The 22,535-nt window shown below is 38.2% G+C and overlaps 1 protein-coding gene across 2 annotated transcripts in view; it reads left to right on the top strand.

Annotated features, from left to right (window-relative positions):
* The window catches only part of LOC106085904 (serine/threonine-protein kinase 32A), a 139,348-nt gene that overhangs the window by 37,069 nt on the left and 79,744 nt on the right, over positions 1 to 22,535 (top strand). The window contains exons 2-3 of one of the 2 annotated variants that reach the window (XM_059363687.1): positions 6,651 to 7,475; positions 17,856 to 17,911. In XM_059363687.1, coding sequence (XP_059219670.1) covers positions 7,418 to 7,475; positions 17,856 to 17,911 — 114 coding nt within the window. In that variant the 5' untranslated portion in view covers positions 6,651 to 7,417. The remainder of the gene's footprint in view (positions 1 to 6,650; positions 7,476 to 17,855; positions 17,912 to 22,535) is intronic. The other variant, XM_059363688.1, reaches the window with a different exon arrangement.

A 22,535-nucleotide genomic window follows, 5' to 3' on the forward strand; every position in this document is an offset into this window, starting at 1 on the left:
ATATCCTTCTTCAATTTGGCCCAGATCGGTCCAGATTTGGATATAACTGTATTATATACCGATCCGCCGATTTAGGGTCTTAGGCCCATAAAAGCCACATTTATTATCCGATTTTGCTGAAATTTGGGACAGTGAGTTGTGTTAGGCCCTTCAACATCTTTCTGCAATTTGGCCCAGATCAGTCCAGTTTTGGATATAGCTGCTAAATAGACCGATCTCTCAATTTAAGGATTTGGGCCCATAAAAGGCGCATTTATTGGCCAATGTCGCCGAAATTTGGGAAAGTGAGTTAAGTTAAGCCCCTCGCAATATTTCTGCCATTTGCCCTAGATCGATCAAGATTTTAATATAGCTGTCATATAGACCAATCTCTCAATTTAAGGTTTTGGGCCCATAAAATGCGCACTTATTGTTCGATGTCGCCGAAATTTGGGACAGTGAGTTGCGTTAGTCCATTCGACGTCCTTCTTCAATTTGGCACAGATCGGTCCAGATTAGGATATAGCTGCCATGTATACCGATCTCTCGATTTAAGGTTTTTGGGGCCATAAAAGGCGCATTTATAGTCCGATTTTTCTGAAACTTGGCCCAAATCGGTCCAGATTTGGATATAGCTCCCATATAGACCGATCTCTCGATTTAAGTCTTGGCGCCACTGAAATTTGACACAATGACTTATGTTAGGCTTTTCGACATGCGTATCGTATATGGTTCAGATCGGTTTATTTTTAGATATTGCTACTAAAAAGATTAATATTTTGTTATACACAATTGAACAATGGCTTGTACTTATTAGTATTTGGTCCAAATCGGAAAATATTTCGATATAGCTGCTAAGGATCTTAACGCCTTATTACTTGTTTCTTCTAGCATCCCCTTCATAATTAAGCAGCAGTCATTTTCAGTAAACAACAGACTTTTAGCCTGCTACTCTGAAGTTTCAGTACTACTGCTGTAATAGCAGAACTACTGCTACAATAGCAGCAAAATTAACTACTAATATTCAGCAGACAGTGTTTGCTATTATCAGCAAATTTTTTTTTAAAAGTGTATACAACATCATTAACACAAGAAAGACTAAACTGTTAAAAATTACCGGTTAGAGCTATTTTGAATTTAAGTTTTTTAATAATATAAAATAATAAAACATTAATTTTAAAATTTATAAATTATAAATTATGAACCAAAACATTAAATCAGTCATTTTGTCGAATGAGGTGAAAAATGTGTTGAAAAATGCTTGGGGTTCTATTGTTAAAAGTTTCTAAGTAACTATAGCTTACGTTTCGTATATTTTGTGCGTTTCGAGATACGTATATTGTGGTACACTACCACACAGATGGACAGATTTAAAAAAAAATCCAAAAATTTAGATTGAGTAAAAAAAATTTTTTGTATGAAAAACAAAAGTCTGCTGTCAACAGCAAGCAGCACCCATATTGGCACCTGTCTCCTTAGGAGAGAAGAATGTTCCATTTGCTGACAGCGCAAACTACATAGATGTTTTGCTGGACAGGAAATTTAACATCAAATCAAATATTTTGGAAAGGCCAAGAAAGGCAACTCTAGCCCTACACACCTGCAAGGGAGCCAATGACATATTTTGGGGGTTTTAACCGCGTGTCATGCATTGGATTTATACTGCAGTTGTCAGACCCATAATGCTATATGGTGTTGTGGTATAGTGGACAGTTCCTCAAAAGTCCACCAACATCTCTGGTGCAAAAACTTATATAGACTTCTATACACCCAGAAAGATTTTTCTGCTGATAACAGCAAACACTGCCTGCTAACGTTAAATTAAAAATTTTAAACTTTTGAAAAATCCATTCAGAATGTCGAACTTCTAAACAACAATTGAGGCATTTGCCATATCTTAATAAAAAAAAATTGCCAATTTTATTAATTAATAAACGTAATAGTAGAAGGTATTTAGTCTGTTGTTATTTAAATTCGACCAAAGATAAAATGAAATATAATAATTTGAGAAATATTGACGAAATTGTTGACCTTTTTATTAGCTTCTTACCATTTGAAAACAGTGAAAAATTTTTGCTGTTTCAGCAACATATTCAGCAAACTTTCTGCTTTTGCAGCAAACATTTGTGCTCTTTTACTAATAAATTTTTTCTAGTGTACGGATGGTTCCAAACAGAGAGTGACAAAGTGTGTGGTTTTGGACACCACCAACATATGTGGGTTCAATGAGAGTGGATCCTAAGTGTATTGTGCCAGCTCATACATATTCCACATGCTCACAATACACCTAACACCCTTTATAATAACAACGGGCAAAATAGCTGCCCCATGGTTTTTCGATCAGCAACTTATGCTCTTATGGTTCATATGAGCTCTCTTTTCCCCTCTCACACAATAGATCTAACCCTTCTCCTTCTTAGCCTTGCAAACAAATGCACAAAAGCATGGTGGTACGCCCCACTGTAGCACAGAGGTTAGCTTGTTCGCCTATGACGCCGAACGCCTAGGTTTGGATCCTGGCGAGAACATCAAAAAAATTTTCAGTGGTGGTTTTCCCCCCGCCCCTAAAATTTGTGAGGTACTTTGCCATGTAAAAACTACTCTCCAAAGAGGTGACGCACTGCTGAGCGTCGTTCGGACTTAAGCTTTAACTTGAATCGGACTGCACTCATTGATATGTGAGAAGTTAGACCCTCTTTCTTAGTGGAATAATCATGGGCAAAATTTGTATTTTTTTTCATTTGTTCCACAGGTATAAATATATATACACTCTATAAATGTTAAACGCGGTCGAATGCGTAAAGCTAAACGCTTGAAATTTTCCACAGATACTAAATATTGATGTAGGTCGTTGGTGATAGCAAATTGGCTATCTCGGTTCAGATTTGGATAAAGCTCCCATATAAACCGATCGCCCGATTTGACTTCTTGAAGCCGCAATTTTCGTCCGATTTGGCTGAAATTTTGCACATAGTGTTCTGTTATGACTTTCAATAAATGTGGTTAGTACGGTTCAAATCAGTTATGAACCTGATATAGCTCCCATATAAACCGATCTCCCGATTTGTCTTCTAAAGCCCCTAGGAGCTTCAGTTTTCATCCGATTTGGCTGAAATTTTGCACGTAGTGTTCTGTTATGACTACCAACAATTGGGTACCAAGCAATATGGGTACCAAATAAAAGGTATTAACGAGTAGATTATGGAAACGAACGAAACAAATAAATTAAGCTCACCTACGGCTCTCTTTTTCAATTTTCATTTTTATTCAAAATTTAGGATGAAAAGGAGGGGGAGGATGATGATGAGTATAAAGGCATCACATCGTGGGTGTAAAGGGCCCACATAAAATAAACTCCTAAGGGCATTATAATGTGACTGCCACGACCACGCGGAAATCCCTGAGTAGCGCCAACGACAAAAATTTAGAGCATATCATATTAGCTAGATTGATTTTAATTTATACAAAGAAATAATTTAAATTATGTACTTAAACAAGTAAAAGCGTGCTAAGTTCGGCCCGGCCGAATCTTATATACCCTCCACCATGGATAGCATTTGTCGAGCTCTTGCCACGGTATCCCTTTTTAGGCAAACAAAGAATAAAAGAAAATAATTGTTATGTTATTGGAACAATATAAAGTTATGGTTCATTTCGGACCATAAATGAACTGAATATTGGAGACCATAGTAGAAGTCATTGTGTAAAATGTCAGCCAAATCTAGTAAGTATGACGCACTTTCGGGGCTGAAGAAGTAGAAGGCTATAAACCGATTCATGTCATATTCGACACGCATGTTAAAGGTCATGAGACAAGCCGTTGTACAAAATTTCAGCAAAATCAAAAATTCAATATCCCATATCGGTTTATATGGCAGCTATATCAGGTTATTGACCGATTTGAACAATTCTTTGCACAGTTGTTGAATGAATGGTTGAATGGTTCATATGAGCTCTCTTTTCCCCTCTCACACAATAGATCTAACCCTTCTCCTTCTTAGCCTTGCAAACAAATGCACAAAAGCATGGTGGTACGCCCCACTGTAGCACAGAGGTTAGCTTGTTCGCCTATGACGCCGAACGCCTAGGTTTGGATCCTGGCGAGAACATCAAAAAAATTTTCAGTGGTGGTTTTCCCCCCGCCCCTAAAATTTGTGAGGTACTTTGCCATGTAAAAACTACTCTCCAAAGAGGTGACGCACTGCTGAGCGTCGTTCGGACTTAAGCTTTAACTTGAATCGGACTGCACTCATTGATATGTGAGAAGTTAGACCCTCTTTCTTAGTGGAATAATCATGGGCAAAATTTGTATTTTTTTTCATTTGTTCCACAGGTATAAATATATATACACTCTATAAATGTTAAACGCGGTCGAATGCGTAAAGCTAAACGCTTGAAATTTTCCACAGATACTAAATATTGATGTAGGTCGTTGGTGATAGCAAATTGGCTATCTCGGTTCAGATTTGGATAAAGCTCCCATATAAACCGATCGCCCGATTTGACTTCTTGAAGCCGCAATTTTCGTCCGATTTGGCTGAAATTTTGCACATAGTGTTCTGTTATGACTTTCAATAAATGTGGTTAGTACGGTTCAAATCAGTTATGAACCTGATATAGCTCCCATATAAACCGATCTCCCGATTTGTCTTCTAAAGCCCCTAGGAGCTTCAGTTTTCATCCGATTTGGCTGAAATTTTGCACGTAGTGTTCTGTTATGACTACCAACAATTGTGTCAAGTACAGCTCAAACCGGTCAAGAGCATGACATAGTTCCCATATAAACCGATTTAACTTCTTGCGCCCCTACAAGCCTGGATTTGTATGCGATTTGGCTGAAATTTTATGTTATGCGTCTCAAAAACTGTGCCAAGTACGACCCAAATCGGTCTATAACTAGATATAGCTCCCATATTTTTGCAAAATCCATGGTGGTAGGTTTCCAAGATTCGGTCCGGGCGAACTTAGCACTATTTTACATGTTTTATATTTATATTGTTTTTATTAAATAAAATCATAAAAAACCTGCGACTTTTTTGGTAAACGACTTTTTGATGCAACCTTTTACAAAAAATCTACTTTTTTTGGGACTATTTCAATATCTCAAGCGTAACAGTGCCATGGATACATTAATCATCCTATTTTATTATAACTCTACGATATTCAAATTGGGTCAATCTGGACATATTTGGTTTAGTTACCGAGAAACCTTATACAAGTTATAGTTAAAAATTTCAGAGAAAAAAGTTAATAAAAGAGGATGAGTGTTAGACCCTAAGTCAGCAGATCGGACTAGACGCAGCTATATTCAAATAAGGTCTAATGTGGACCATAAATGGATTGTATATCGGTTGGCCTAGCCCTCGCGCCCTCGTACAAAATTTCAGGCAAATCGGACAATAATTGCGACCTCTAGGGGATCAAGAATTCATGATCCCAGATCGGTTGATATGACAGCTATATCAGGTTATGCACCGATTTGAACCATACTTAGTACAGTTGTTGGATATCATAACAAAATACTTCGGGCATAATTTCATTCCAATCGGATAAGAACTGCGCCCTCTAGATGCTCAAGAAGTCAAGACCCAAGATCGGTTTATATGGCAGCTATATCAGGTTATGGACCGATTTGAACCATTTACAATACCAACCGACCTACACTAATAAGAAGTATTTGTGCAAAATTTTATGCGGCTAGCTTTACTTCTTCGAAAGTTAGCGTGCTTTCGACAGACAGACGGACGGACACGGCTAGTTCGGCTTAAAATGTCATGACGATCAAGAATATATATACTTAATGGGGTCTTAGACGAATATTGCGAGGAGTTACAAACAGAATGACGAAATTAGTATACCCCCATCCTATGGTAGAGGGTATAAAAATGTCATCAAAACACCGAATTTGATTCGGTGAAACTTTCACTATACAACTAAGGTCCTGCTCGCAAAAGCGACCATAATTTAGGTTGGGTTAGGTTTGGTTAGGTCCATGCCACTATGGACATGCACCTTAGCCAGTAATCGGCTTGTTGTACGCTCTTAAAACTATAAAGTAACCTCTAAAAAGAAAATTTTAAGTTAGGAATTCCGTTTAAATTCCACAATTTAAAAAAATAATATATTGGGTTGCCCAAAAAGTAATTTTTTCACAGCTTGTGACTCTGTAATTGCATTCTTTCTTCTGTCAGTTATCAGCTGTTACTTTTAGCTTGCTTTAGAAAAAAAGTGTAAAAAAAAGTATATTTGATTAAAGTTCTTTCTAAGTTTTATTAAAAATGCATTTACTTTCTTTTAAAAAATCCGCAATTACTTTTTGGGCAACCCATATATATCATTTTGACAATTTTGGCGATTTCAAAAAAAATTAAACTCGCAAATGATTTCTATTTACGTGATATTAACAATTAGTTTTTGAGGAAAAAAAGTGAATATTTCAATATGTTTGCAAACGGAATGGCAAAATGGTAGGTGCAAAAACAATAACCTGTGTCACTTTTTTACCTGACCCAATATGTTCGCATCTACATTGAAAGCAAATGACACAAGTCGACCGAATCTTCACTCTCTGACGGAGAGTCGAACAAATTGTGTACAATTATCATATTAAAAATTCTGCATTCATGTTTAATTAGTCCAACTAATTTTTGCAACGTTTCATGTCATTTCAGTTAACAATTGGCCACAGTGGGGAGCCATGATGGGAAACACCAAGAGACAATTGCGGATTTAATTAATGCAGATAACAGCGGACAAGGATACTTGCAACAACTAGTCTTTGTTGTAGATGCCAACTGTTGAATGCAACTGCAGAGCAGATTCACAGCACTCAGGACCTGAAGGGCTTTCAAGTGCTTAATCCCATAAACTACACAAATTGATGCGGTCGTGTTGCTATTGTTGCACTTGCCATCCTTTGTAGAATTGTCATGAATGACGACAGTTTTCAAGTGCTAAACGATATTTGTATGTCATTCCGAGAATTTGTTGCGTTGCTTCTGTCATAGGCAAGCGATGTGCCATCCTTATTAAGTGCCAACCGTAGTGGTATTCTGTGTACAAATAAAAGAGGACAATTTGCAATAAGAATATAAACGAGAAAAAGGCAGACTTGAAGAGGCCTTGCGTAAAACAAATTCCCAGAAATTGGCATTGACTAGCCAGCAAAAGAAAATCAAATATTATTCCTTTTATACGAGACCGAAAGTATCAGAAGCCACAACCTTCAGCAGCCTCAACTTCAGAATCAGCAGCCCCCCTTAGTTCCTCTAATTGATTGACAACATGGATTGATGGCAGCATCTTGGTCATCCTACAATGACATGAACAGCAATTTAATTGGGATTCTATAACCCTCAACATTGAGTCGTTAGGACCACTCTACCCTAGTCCTTTATCTGTGTTAGATCGTTTCATTTTGTTCGTCACCACATGCAGCATGGGGGCAGCAAATTCATCAAATCGAACAGATAATAGTCTCTATGGTGATGACGATGGTAAGCGTTCTTTTCTATAAAACTCTTGTGTCCATAGATACGAGTACTATTCATTTGTCCATGCATGCAGACATTAACATGTCCCGATTATGGATTTACTTATTCTTACAAAGAAGTGGCAGTTTATATGTCAGCTGTTATAGCAAAATGATTGCAATTTTAGAATAGCAAGCTAACTGCTAACCATTTATGGACTAGATGCCATGCAAGCCAAATATTTATTGAAATTCCCAAACACATTCCGTTGGGGACAATATTTACCGATCATGGCAATATGAGGCCCAACCAGGGCTCCAACTCCAGGCAAATTACTCGACTCCGACTCCGGACACTTAAAAATGCTATATTTTATACCCACCACTAAAGTATCGGAGTTATACCCAACCTAGGCAATATGGGTATCAAATGAAAGGTATTTGCGAGTAGATTACGAATATGTAAAAACAAAAAATAAGAATTGGACCTGGGAAGAACCTACGGGATTTTTATGATTTTGAAACCCCATTTAACCCTAGGCAATATGGGTACCAAATAAAAGGTATTAACGAGTAGATTATGGAAACGAACGAAACAAATAAATTAAGCTCACCTACGGCTCTCTTTTTCAATTTTCATTTTTATTCAAAATTTAGGATGAAAAGGAGGGGGAGGATGATGATGAGTATAAAGGCATCACATCGTGGGTGTAAAGGGCCCACATAAAATAAACTCCTAAGGGCATTATAATGTGACTGCCACGACCACGCGGAAATCCCTGAGTAGCGCCAACGACAAAAATTTAGAGCATATCATATTAGCTAGATTGATTTTAATTTATACAAAGAAATAATTTAAATTATGTACTTAAACAAGTAAAAGCGTGCTAAGTTCGGCCCGGCCGAATCTTATATACCCTCCACCATGGATAGCATTTGTCGAGCTCTTGCCACGGTATCCCTTTTTAGGCAAACAAAGAATAAAAGAAAATAATTGTTATGTTATTGGAACAATATAAAGTTATGGTTCATTTCGGACCATAAATGAACTGAATATTGGAGACCATAGTAGAAGTCATTGTGTAAAATGTCAGCCAAATCTAGTAAGTATGACGCACTTTCGGGGCTGAAGAAGTAGAAGGCTATAAACCGATTCATGTCATATTCGACACGCATGTTAAAGGTCATGAGACAAGCCGTTGTACAAAATTTCAGCAAAATCAAAAATTCAATATCCCATATCGGTTTATATGGCAGCTATATCAGGTTATTGACCGATTTGAACAATTCTTAGCACAGTTGTTGAAAGTTATAACAAAACACCTCATTCAACATTTCACCTAAATCGGATAATAATTGCGCCCTCTAGTGGCTCAAGAAATCAAGTCCCTAGATCGGTTTACATTGCAGCTCTATCAGGTTATGGACCGATTTGAGCCATGCTTAATACAGTTGTTGGAAGATATAACAAAACATGTCAAGCAATATTTCAGCCAAATCGGATAGGAATTGCTCCCTGTAGAGGCTCAAGAAGTCAAGTCCTCAGATCGGGTTATATGGCCGCTATATCAGTTTATGGACCGATTTGAACTATTTTTAGCACAGTTGTTGAAAGTCGTAACAAAACACCTCATGCAAAATTTCAGCCAGATCGGATAATAATTGCGTCCTCTAGTGGCTCAAGAATTGTACATACCAAACTTCTGTCAAACCTGCAAAAATTAAAGCTTCTAGGAACTGAACAAAGATAGTCGAGAGAACGGTTTTTATGGGAGGTATATAAAGTTATAGACTGATTTGGACCGTAGTTGGCATAGTCGTTGAAAGACTTCACAGAACACCGCATGCAAAATTTCAGTCGAATCGGACAAAAATTGCGTCTAGAAGTAGTACCTTTAGCCAAATCGGATGAAATTTGTGGCTTCCCGGGGCTCAAGAAGTCGAATCGGGAGATCGGTTTATATGGGAGCTATATCAGGTTATAGACCGATTTAGCCCGTATTTGACACAATCGTTGAAAGTCACAAGAGAACACTAAGTTAAAAATTTTAGCCAAATCGGACGAAATTAGTGGCTTGCAGGGGCCCAAGAAGTGAAATCGGGAGATTGGTTTATATGGGAGTTATGTCAGGTTATAGGCCGTATTTGACACAGATGTTGGAAGTCATAAAAGAACAATACATGCAAAATTTCCGCCAAATCGGACAAAATTTGTGTCTTGCAGGAGCCCAAGAAGTGAAATCGGGAGATCGGTTTTTATGGGAGTTATATCAGGTTATAGACCGTACTTGACACAGATGTTGGAAGTCATAACAGAACAATACATACAAAATTTCCGCCAAATCGGACAAAATTTGTGGCTTCCCGGGGCTCAAGAAGTCGAATCGGGAGATCGGTTTATATGGGAGCTATATCAGGTTATAGACCGATTTAGCCCGTATTTGACACAGTGGTTGAAAGTCACAAGAGAACACTAAGTTTAAAATTTTAGCCAAATCGGACGAAATTAGTTTCTTGCAGGGGCCCAAGAAGTCAAATCGGGAGATCGGTTTATATGGGAGCTGTATCAGGTTATAGATCGTACTTGACACAGTCGTTGGAAGTTATAATAGAACACCACCTGCAAAATTTTAGCCCAATCTGACTACATTCGTGGCTTCCAGGAGCTTAAGAAGTTAAATCGGGAGATCGGTTTATATGAGAGCTGTATCAGGTTATAGACTGATTTGGATCGTACTTGACACAGTCGTTGGAAGTTACAACAGAACACCACATGCAAAATTTTTCCCCAATCGGACGAAATTTGTGGCTTCCAGGGGCTCAAGAAGTCAAAACGGAAGATCGATTTATGTGGGAACTATATCCCGATCTGAATCGACATAGCCCATTTGCAATCCCAACGACCTACATCTATATTAGCTTTCAATATTACGCGTTCGACCGCTATTGTGATTTCGACAGACGGACGGACGGACATGGCCAGATCGAACCAGAATGTCGAGACGATCCAGTTAGTTTTTAGAGCACACAACAAGCCGATTACTGGCTTAGGTGTATGTCCAAAGTGACATGGGGCGGATTAAAATCTGCACCTCCTTTGCAACCCAACCTAACCTGCATATAAAATTTATGCAGTTTGAACTTTTAAAAATGTTGTGTCCAATCTGGAAAAATATGCAAAGGACTCATGGTTCTGAAAGTCTCAAACATTTGGCCACCAGCTTCAAAAGATACGAGTATTAATATTTTTTCACGTAATTATTGAATAAATATTTCAAACAGCTAAGTCTTTTGTACAGTTGTGCACAATTAGCGTGAGCTCGATGTTATCCCTATTAACTCAAAATTCGAACGCAGTAAACTTCTCTCTTTAGTATGTGAGACGAAGATTCTCTTGGAAAGACGCTTTCGAATACTGTGATTGGAAAAAATATTGCTTGAGCATTTTTTAAAAGCGCAATGTCATTTGATCGATAAATTCGTTTCAACATTTGTACGCAATCTTCTTAGCACCAGTATAAAATGTCGAGTGGGTCCCGCTTAAACCGATTCCCCATGTACTCTAGATCTTCACACCAATAAGATTTGACAGAAATTGTAGTCTATTTTATAATGTGTGGCTGGTCAATGATGTCCTCGTTTAGTTCAATATCATGGCTTCATTAACCTACCATATAAGCGAATCGTAAATAAATTTCTCAAAATCTCATAAAAGGTAAACATTTTACGCTTCTCTTCCATATTGTTTGAACCTGGCCGCACTTTATGTCGTATTTAATGTTGCCTACTATGTTAGTGGTGTGAAGATTGATCCTTGTATTGTTTGCTTTTTTGAATGGAGATGAAAGGCTGTTGACAAAACATCCGCAGTTTTTTTATTTCCAACTTGTATGATATTAAGTAGGGTCCAAAATCCCATTTAAGTCTCACCTGCGCTGAAAAAGCCCATCTTTTTTAAGAGGAAATGGTTTCTCATTTCGTAGAATAATATACACCCATACCAAGCATATTTGCATATCGGCATCGTCCTTGGCACTTGGGTCATCATCTTTCCTATCCCACTCATCAACGCTTTTTTTTGTGAAAATCAATCTTGGCAATGAGTGCTAGGCCATTTGTTTAGTATGCCTCGCTTTGTGCCGGTACCACCCTCCCACAAGTGCTATTTGAAGAATTTTGTCCGACAGATTTCACTGTCAGCCAGTTGAAAGAAAAACTCATCTCATATTTGTGTGTGTGTGTGTGTGTGTGATTGTGTGTGGGTATGTGTGCGGCTTTTGTTCCTTTTAAAACGAAATGTCATTGTGTGCAGATGAGCCACAGCAGAATTTCTGACAACGTAAATTTCAGGAATGACTGCAAAAAGAGCAAACATTATTTCAATGCAAAATTTCGACCTTATTCATTTTTTAAGCATGAATAATGTCATGTATGCCTGAACAGGAACGTTTACCAGATTTATTCTTTTTGAAATGATTTACGAGTGAGTGACTTTGATCTCCAACGAGTGAGGGCCTCACGATGAATGGACACTTTTGAGGGCAAATGAAAGCTTGGTTGCAAATGAATCTGATGATAGTGTTACGCGAGAGACTAACACTAAGATTAGAATGCTAATCCTCGTTAAAGATAATGAAGGCATATTTTGCAAATTTAAGGACATTATTTTGATAATCAAAACAATAGTTCGTCGTTGGATTTCTTTGTCTAGCTGAAAACAATAGATTTTATTTTTGCTTCTTTTTAGAATAGAAAGCAAAATATGAACCTTTTTTAAAAAGTAAAGGCTTAGGGCAGGTAAGGCAAAGTTGGCCAAAACTACATTATCACTGGCTAAACCCCAAAAGGATGACGTGCTTCCACCTACACACTAACTAGTGAGCTGTGCAATGGTACAAGCATGCCTCTTTCAGATGAACATTGGATCATATATGAGGGTACCTTTCTTCGAACATCTAGCCTCAGCACCACTTAAAATAGTCAAAATCTGTTACCCAGCAATCTTTGATTGCCAAAGAGTAACCTTTCCGTGAGGATGTTAGAGACCATAATAGAAGTCACTTTGTAAAATTTCAGCGAATTCACATCAGAATTGCACACTTTAGGAGCACAAGAAGTAAAATCGGGAGATCGATCTTTATGGGGGCAGTATCAGGCAATAAACCTATTCAGACCATATGTGACACGTATGTTAAAGTTCATGGGAGAATCCGTTGTACAAAATTTCAGACAAATTGGGTGAGCATGGCGCCCTCTAGAGACTTGAGAAGTATAATCGGAGATTGGTTTATATGGGAGCTATATCAGGTTACCAAACGATGTCGTGGCAAGGCAAAACACTTGGTGGAAATGTTCATCCAAATCGGATAATAATTGTGCACTCTAGTGGCTCCAAGATCGGCGGTGGTTCTCCTCTCTTAATTCTGGCAACATTTGTGAGGTACTATGACATTTAAAAACTTCTCTCCAAAAAGGTGTCGCACTGCGGCACGCCGTTCGAACTTGGCTATAAAAAGGGGGCTTAAACTTGACTATCGGACTGCACTCATTGATATGTGAGAAGCTTGCCCCTGTTCCTTAGTGGAATATTCATGGGCAAACATTTTTTTTTCTATGACCCGGCACATAGGAGTTGTGAATTTTGAACCTCTCAGCCGTCAGTTTTCTCGTTTTTCCAGTTCCACAGAGTAAACCCCAGAAGACCAAATGGATGGCCTGTCTAAAACCATCCGTGGCTTCAATCGGTTATATCAGGTATAGTGGTTCAGTAAACTTTACCAAAAGGCGAATCAGACAAGTTGTATATTAATCCACACACCCTGGCATATTGGGCATTTTATCAAGGTTAATACAGTGCCCGTGACCGCTGTCTTACCAAGTAGATAAATCCCATAACCTCACAGGAGTGGGTGCACCAAAATTTCTGCTTATAGTGCGCCTGTGATGTAAAAACAAGGTATCCTTTGGCTCTAGCTGATTACAAACAAGTAAAAAGGCGTTAAGTTCGGCCGGGCCGAGCATGGATACCCACCACGTCGGTTATATATGTAAACCACATTTCGTCAAATTCCGATGAAAAATTCATACCCTATGCCGCATAGCAGCTATATCGAAATATGTTCCGATTTGGACCAAATATCAATAAGTACAAGTCATTGTTCAATTGTGTATAATATTGGTCTTTTTAGTAGCTATATCTAAAAATAAACCGATCTGAACCATATACGACACGGATGTCGATGTAAAATTTCAGTGAAATCGGATTATAAAAGCGCCTTTTATGGGGCCAAGACTTTAAATCGAGATATCTGTCTATATGGTAGCTATATCCAAATCTGGACTGATTTGGGCTAAGTTGCAGAAAATTTTCGAAGAGCCTACCACAACTCACTCACTCATAAATGCGCCTTTTATGGGCACAAAACCTTAAATCGAGAGATCGGTCTATATGGCAGCTGTATCCAAATCAGGACCGATCTGGCCCAATTTAAAGAAGATTATCGAAAAGCCTAACACAACTCACCGTCCCAAATTTTGGGAAAACCGGACCATAAATTGGCCTTTTATAGGCGTAAGAACTTAAATCGAGAGATATGTCTATATGGCAGCTATATCTAAATCTGAAGCGATCTGGGCCTAATTACAGAAAGTTGTCGAAGGGCATAACACAACTCACTGTCCCAAATTTCAGCAAAATCGGATAATAAATGTGGCTTTTATGGGCCTAAGACCCTAAATCGGCGAATCGGTCTATATGGCAGCTATATCCAAATCTGGACCGATCTGGCAGCTATATCCAAATCTGAACCAAATTGAAGAAAGATGTCGAAGGGCCTAACATAACTCCCTGTCCCAAATTTTAGCAAAAGTGGATAATAAATGTGGCTTTTATGGACCTAAGACCCTAAATCGGCAGATCGGTCTATATGGGGACACTATTGACACTAATCCAAATTTTTTATTTTCTTTTGACAGACAGACGGACGGACATGGCTAGATCGACTCTGAACTTCAAGATGAAGAAAGATGTCGAAGGGCCTAACATAACTCCCTGTCCCAAATTTTAGCAAAAGTGGATAATAAATGTGGCTTTTATGGACCTAAGACCCTAAATCGGCGGATCGGTCTATATGGGGTCTATATGGGGACACTATTGACACTAATCCAAATTTTCTTATATATAACAAGTAAAAGCGTGTTGATTTTGACAGACAGACGGACGGACATGGCTAGATCGACTCTGAACTTCAAGATGACCAAGAATATATATTCTTTACGGGGTCTTAGACGAATATTTGGAAGTGTTACAAACAGAGTGACTAGATTGTTATACCCCCATCCTATGGGGGTGGGTATAAAAACAAATTTGTTTTTGTTTGTCTGTCTGTATTGTTTGTTTGTGTGTTCCGTAAAGATTAAAAAACGGCTGAACGGATTTTCTTGAAATTTTTACAAATGGTGCATAATGGTCCAGTGGTGAAAATAGAGCACTACATTTTTTGTTATATGACCCTTCACCTTACCCTAATTTTCAGAAACGCCAGATCTCGTGCTCTCTTATAGTAACCCAAAAACAAAAATTTGGTATCCAGATTTCGGATGGGGTACCTTGGGGGGCCGTCCTCCCCCAAAACCTAACAAATATATATATATAGACCAATCACGACAATATGTGACTCAAATGAAAGGTCTTTAAGATTAGAAAACGTAAATGATAACCGATTGTCGGGCCAAGTGTTTCGAGGACCTCCCCAACCCCCAAAAACACCCCTAAATCGGACATGTTTACCGACCATGACAATATGGGACTCAAATGAAAGGAATTTGCGAGTAGAGTACGAATCTGATATCCAAATGTGGGACCAAGTGCTTGGGAATAAACCCCAGCTCCCAAAACACCCCTAAATATTTACCGACCTTGCTAATATGGAGCTCAAATGAAAGGTATTTGGGAGTAGATCATTAAATTCATACCCACATTCAGGATCACGTTTATGGCGGTCCACACCATCCACCACCCTGCGGGTCTTCCTACTCCCAAAATCCTCATGAGAATATCGGGCTCTCATAAAGTCTTTTAACAATGCAGTACATCTTATATCCAAACTTAGATGACCCTTAGAAAATTAGATTGGCCAATAAAGATCATATGGCATTTTATTTATTAGATAAAGGCATTTATATTGTTAGTCATCCATATATATATAAATATTCACAGGATAATTTCGAAAATAAATATTCACAGGATAATTTCGTTCCATATAAAGTAAAAGAAGGCACTGCGGAACGGGCCCGATTCAGTTAGTCATACTTAAAAATGAAAATCTGCAATGAAATGCGACATCGCAAAATACAAAGCAAGTCTTGGTCAAAATTAAAATAAGTCGAATTTCCCCGAAATAAGACGAGATATTGTAGACCTCAAAAAAAGCTTTTCGAAATTTGACCACAAACAAAAAATTGGTATTCCCAACAAATTTTCAAAATACCGAGTTGACAAACTTCAGGGGCCTGCCAAAAGGCATCCGGACAACCTAAATGAAATTTTGCACGCGATCTCGCTAATACCTCAGCTCTAACCACTTCAAAGAGATATCCCTACCCGTTCTCACTCGGCATATTTATACCCTACTGTAGTACAGGGTATTATAACTTAGTGCAATGTTAGTAACCCTCAGAAGGGAGAGAGATAGACCCATTGATAAGTGTACCGATCGACTCAGAATCACTTTCTGATTCGATTTAGCTATGTCCGTCTGTCCATGTTAATTTGTGTACAAAGTACAGGTTGCAGTTTTCATCAGATCGTCTTAAAATTTGGTACAGGCATGTTTTTCGGTCTAGAGACGAAGCCTATTTAAATTGGAAAAAAAAATCGGTTCAGATTTCGATAAGCTCTTATATATATGTTCGATCGATTTTCAGTAATAATGGAATAAAATGGTCATTTGTTAAACGAAATTTGGTAGGAGGGATTTTTTATGACTTTCGACATTACTGGTGATATTTAGATATAGCTCTCATATATATATATATATATATATTGAGAAAACGGTCCAGGATTAGATATTGCAGCCATTTATGTATATCGCTCGATTTTCTCTTCTTAACACACTGCAAGCGCATTTATTGACCATTCTTGCCAAAATTGTGCACAGGGCTTTCCTCGATGACTACCACAATGACAAGTTTGGTCAAAATCGATGTAGATTTAGATGTAGCTCCCATATATATGTTCGTCAGATTTTGGGTAATTACAAACGTAGTTATAACATCTTGAACATATTGGCTTTGCTCGAAATTTGATACCGATCCGCCGATTAATGGTTTTAGGCCCATAAAAGCCACATTTATTACCCAATTTTGTTGAAATTTGTGACAGTGAGTTGCGTTATGCCCTTCGATATCATTCATCAATTTGGCCCAGATAGGTTCAGATTTGGATACAGCTGCCATATAGATTTAAGGTATTGGGCCCATAAAGACACATTTATTGACCGATTTATATAAAAGAAGCAAAATCGTTTGCTTTTGAAATAAAAATTAACTTTGGGTCCGTCCATCCAACAGGTATATATGACATGGCCGTTACTAGCAGAACGTAAGCCATATATCCAGTCCATCGGATACCGACAACGCGTTATCAGGTCCTTCTGATCGCCCAAAAAATTCTTGACTCAGACCTAATTTTTGCAACAATCCTCGACGAGAACATGACTAAAAGCCTCACAAATTCCTCCGTTGAAAAATTCAATCTTCAGGATTCGCACCCAAGCATTATGCTTCTTAGACACACATGCTAACTATGCGCCATGGTTCCTTCCAGCCTCATACATGTAAAATATATGATGGGTTCATTGACTTTTAAGATTATTGCAAGTAAGTTTTGCCCATGAGCATTCCATGAAGGAACAGAGGCAAACTTTTCATTATTTTTAAGATTATATATGTTGTAAAATACGCTTAACGAAATCTTTCTTCTGTTTTCTCTGAACTCAAGTCTATATTTGGTACACAATTGAAAATCAACTTAGTCGTATATTTTTTGTTTTTTTTTTATATATATATCTACACTTCTTGGAAATGAAACACTTTGCGTTACACTTAGGTTACATGGATCCTTTGTATACATTTTGTAATCATTTCCATATAACTTCGACTAGAATCAAATAACGGAAGCGGTTTACATTTTTCAATTTAAATTTACAAATTGGAAAATGTTTTTCTTTGTAACAGCAAAGATAAACACCTGCATAAATACTTGCATGCTAGTGAATATTTACGAAAAGAAACCAAAAAATACATTAAAAAAAATTCCAGCCAAAAATCAACTTTGTAAGCCCAAAGCACCGTAATCTAATAATTTTGTATTTTCTATTCCCGTTTTCGTTTTTCTTTCCTCAAGTCAATTTTGATCACTTTCAAATACTGCGAGCCATTGGAAAAGGAAGTTTTGGCAAGGTATGTATGTCTGTATAAACGGTATCCATAGATGTAAGCAATCAATCTTTCATATTTTTTATAACGACAAACGTGCCATTCGACGAAATATTTGAAATTGGATATCACTAAACATTACATCACAATCAATTCATGCTAGAATCTTACAACATACCTACACACACACACATACTCGTACACATATATCTACACCCATCGCTTGGAAAGTTATTGTGCCTATCATTGTTAATTGTTTTAGTGACAGTGTCAAGGATATATATGACCAGACAAAATGTATCCGACATACGCTTTCAAGGAGAGTCATTATTTTTGTAATATTAAAAAGTAAAAGCGTGCTAAGTTCGGCCGGGCCGAATCGTATATACCCTCCACATGGATCGCATTTGTCGAGTTCTATGCGCGGTATCTCTTCTAAGACAAACAAAGAATATTGAATAATAACTGTTATGCTATTTGAGCTATATCAAGTAATAGTCCGATTCGGATCAAAAATGAATGCTGAACATTGTAGAAGTCACTTGAGTCCAAGGGCTCAAGAAGCAAAATTGGGAGATAGATTTATATGGGAGCTGTATCAAGCTATTGATCGCTTCAGACCATATTATACACGTATGTTGAAGGTCATGAGAGAAGCCGTTGCACAAAATTTCTGCCAAATCAGATGACAATTGCGCCCTCTAGAGGCTCAAGAAGTCAGGATCCAAGATCGGTTTATACGGCAGCTATATCAGGTTTTGTACCGATTTGCACCATACTTCGCGCAGTTATTGGAAGTCATAACAAAACACCTCATGCAAAATTTCAGCCAAATCGGATGAGAATTGCGCGCTCTATTGGCTTAAGAAGTCAAGATCCAAGATCGGTTTATATGACAGCTATACCAGATTATGAACCGATTTGAATCATATTTAGGAGAGTTGGAAGTGATACCAAAACAATACGTGCAAATTTTAGTCAAATCGGATCAGAATTGCGCCCTCTAGAGGCTTAAGAAGTCATTACCCAAGATCGGTTTATATGGCAGCTATATCAAAACATGTACCGATTTGGTCCATTTGCAGTACCAACCGACCTACACTTATAAAAAGTATTTGTGCAAAAAGCGATTAGCTTTACTCCTTCAAAAGTCGACAGACAGGCGGACGGACATGGCTAAATCGACTTAAAATGACATGACGATCAAAAATATATATAATTTATGGGGTCTCAGACGCATATTTCGAGGTGTTACAAACAGAATGACGAAATAAGCATACTCCCATCCTATGATGAAGGGTATAAAAACGTCACGAAAGTTATTTTTCTGCTAAGAAATCACAATATTTTTCCAAAGAGTAAGGAGTCATATACGAGGGCTGTTGCCGAGGCAACGCTAAGTGTTGCCATTTGCAATGTGAGATATCCCTTGGAAAGTTTGACATTTCTCAGCACAATCATACTCAAAATGTTGTAACGTTTTGTGTTGTTTAAAATGACTAGAAAAAAGTTATTTGGAAGAAAAAAAATGGAACTAACGCATTTTTGTACTACTATTTTTCACCACCCTCGGCGTGGTTTATCGCGACTTGTGTGGTGATGAAGCACCAACCTATACACTCACCCGATGGAGCCAAATAGACCGATCCGCCAATTTAGGGTCTTAGGCCCATAAAAGCCACATTTATTATCCGATTTTGCTGAAATTTGGATCAGTGAGTTGTATTAAGCCCTTCGACATCCTTCTTCAATTTGGCCTAGATCGGTCCAGAGTTGGATATAGTTGCCATATAGACCGATCCGCCGATTTAGGGTCATAGGCCCATAAAAGGCACATTTATTATCCGATTTTGCAAAATTTGTCACCGTGAGCTAAGTTAGGACCTTCGACATCCTTCTTCAATTTGGCCCAGATCGGTCTAGATTTCGATATAGCTGCCATATAATTGGTGCAATTATTATCTGATGTCGCTGAAATTTAGAACAGTGAGTTGCGTTAAGCCCCTTGACATTCTTCTGCAATATGGCACAGATCGGTCCAGAGTTGAATACAGCTGGCATATAGAACGATCTCTCGATTTAAGGTTTGGGTCCATAAAAGGCGCATTTATTGTCCGATTACGCCAAAATGTTGGACGGTGAGTTGCGTTAGGCCCTTCGACATTCTTCTTCTATTTGGCCCATATAGGTCCAGATTTGAATATAGCTGCCATAAAGACCGATCTCTCGGCTTAAGGTTTTGGGCCCATAAAAGGCGCATTTATTGTCCGATTTCGCCGAAACTTTAGACAGTGTTAGGCTCTTCGGCATTTTTCTTCAACTTGGCCCAAATCGGTCCAGATTTGGTTATAGCTGCCATATAGACCAATATCTCGATTTAAAGTCTTGGCCCCATAAAAGGCGTATTTATAATCCGATTTTGTTAGGCTTTTCGACATCCGTGTTGTATATGGTTCAGATCGGGTTATTTTTATACCCTCCACCATAAGATGGGGGGTATACTAATTTCGTCATTGTGTTTGTAACTACTCGAAATATTCGTCTGAGACCCCATAAAGTATATATATTCTTGATCGTCGTGACATTTTATGTCGATCTAGCCATGTCCGTCCGTCTGTCCGTCCGTCCGTCCGTCCGTCCGTCCGTCCGTCCGTCTGTCTGTCTGTCGAAAGCACGCTAACTTCCGAAGGAGTAAAGCTAGCCGCTTGAAATTTTGCACAAATACTTCTTATTAGTGTAGGTCGGTTGGTATTGTAAATGGGCCATATCGGTCCATAACCTGATATAGCTGCCATATAATCCGATCTTGGGTCTTGATTTCTTGAGCTTCTAGAGTGTGCAATTCTTGTCCGATTGGAATGAAATTTTGCACGGCGTGTTTTGTCATGATATCCAACAACAATGCTAAGAATGGTTCAAATCGGTCTATAACCTGATATAGCTGTCATATAAACCGATCTTGGGTCTTGACTTCTTGACTTCTTGAGCCTCTAGAGGACGCAATTCTTATCCGATTTGAATGAATTTTGGCACGACGTGTTTTGTTATGATATCCAACAACTGTGCCAAGTATGGTTCAAATCGGTCCATAACCTGATATAGCTGCCATATAAACCGATCTTGGGTCTTGACTTCTTGAGCCTCTAGAGTGTGCAATTCTTGTCCGATTGGAATGAAATTTTGCACGACGTGTTTTGTCGTGATATCCAACAACTGTGCCAAGTATGGTTCAAATCGGTTCATAACCTGATATAGCTGTCATATAAACCGATCTGGGATCTTGACTTCTTGAGCCTCTAGAGGTCGCAATTATTATCCGATTTGCCTGAAATTTTGTACGACGGATTCTCTCATGACCATCAACATACGTGTTTATTATGGTCTTAATCGGTCTATAGCCCGATACAGCTCCCATATAAATCGATCTCTCAATATTACTTCTTGAGCCCACAAAGAGCGCAATTCTTATTCGAATTAGCTAACATTTTACACAGGCCTCCAACATATAATTTAATTGTGGTCCAAACCGGACCATATCTTGATATCGTCTAATAGCAGAGCAAATCTTTTCTTATATCCTTTTTTCCCAAAGAAGAGATGCCCGGAAAAGAACTCGACTAATGCGATCCATGGTGGAGGGTATATAAGATTCGGCCCGGCCGAACTTAGCACACTTTTACTTGTTAGATATAGCTAAGCTCTTTCCACGGTATCACTTTTTAGGCAAACAATGGATAAAAGAAAAGAATTGCTATAATATTTGAGCTATATCAAGTTATAGTCCGGTTAGGACCATAATTGATTTGAATATTAGAGACCATAGTAGAAGTCATTATGTAAAATTTCAGCCAATTCGCGTAAGAATTGCGCCCTTAAGGGGCTCAAGAAGTAAAATAAAGAGATTGGAGGAGGCTCAAGAAGTCAAGATTCAAGATCGGTTTATATGACAGCTATATCAGGTTATGGATCGATTTGAACCATATTTGAAGTCATTACAAAATACCTCAAGCAAAATTTCAGCCAAATCAGATCAGAATTGCGCCCTCTTGTGCCCCAAGATGTCAAGACTCATGATCGGTTTATATGAGAGCTATATCAGATTATGGAGCGATTTAAAGGATACTTAACACAGTTGTTGGAAATCATATTAAAACACGTTGTGCAAAATTTCATCCAAATCGGTTAGGAATTGCGACCTTTTGACGCTCAAGAAGTCAAAACCCCAGATAGGTTTATATGACAGCTATATCAGGTTGTGGACCGATTTGAACCATACTCAGCACAGTTGTTGAAAGTCATAATAAAACACAAAGAATTGTGCCCTCCAGTGGCTCAAGAAGTCAAGATCCAAGATCGGCTTATACGGCAGCTATATCAAAATATAGACCGATATAGCTCATTTACAATTCCTACCTACCTACAAAATTTCAAGCGGCTAGCTTTAATCCTTCGAAAGTTAGCGCGCTTTCGACAGACAGACGGACGGACATGGCTAGATCATTAGTATATTCCCATCCTATGGTGGATGGTATTAAAAGAATAGGGAATTAGACATCCACTTACTGGTCAACATCTCAGTCAACTTCAGCAGACACATCCTCTAATCTACCTCTGAATACATTTTTGGACAATGTCACTGAGACACACA

This window comes from Stomoxys calcitrans, chromosome 2 (assembly GCF_963082655.1).
Source record: "Stomoxys calcitrans chromosome 2, idStoCalc2.1, whole genome shotgun sequence".
Taxonomy (NCBI): domain Eukaryota; kingdom Metazoa; phylum Arthropoda; class Insecta; order Diptera; family Muscidae; genus Stomoxys; species Stomoxys calcitrans.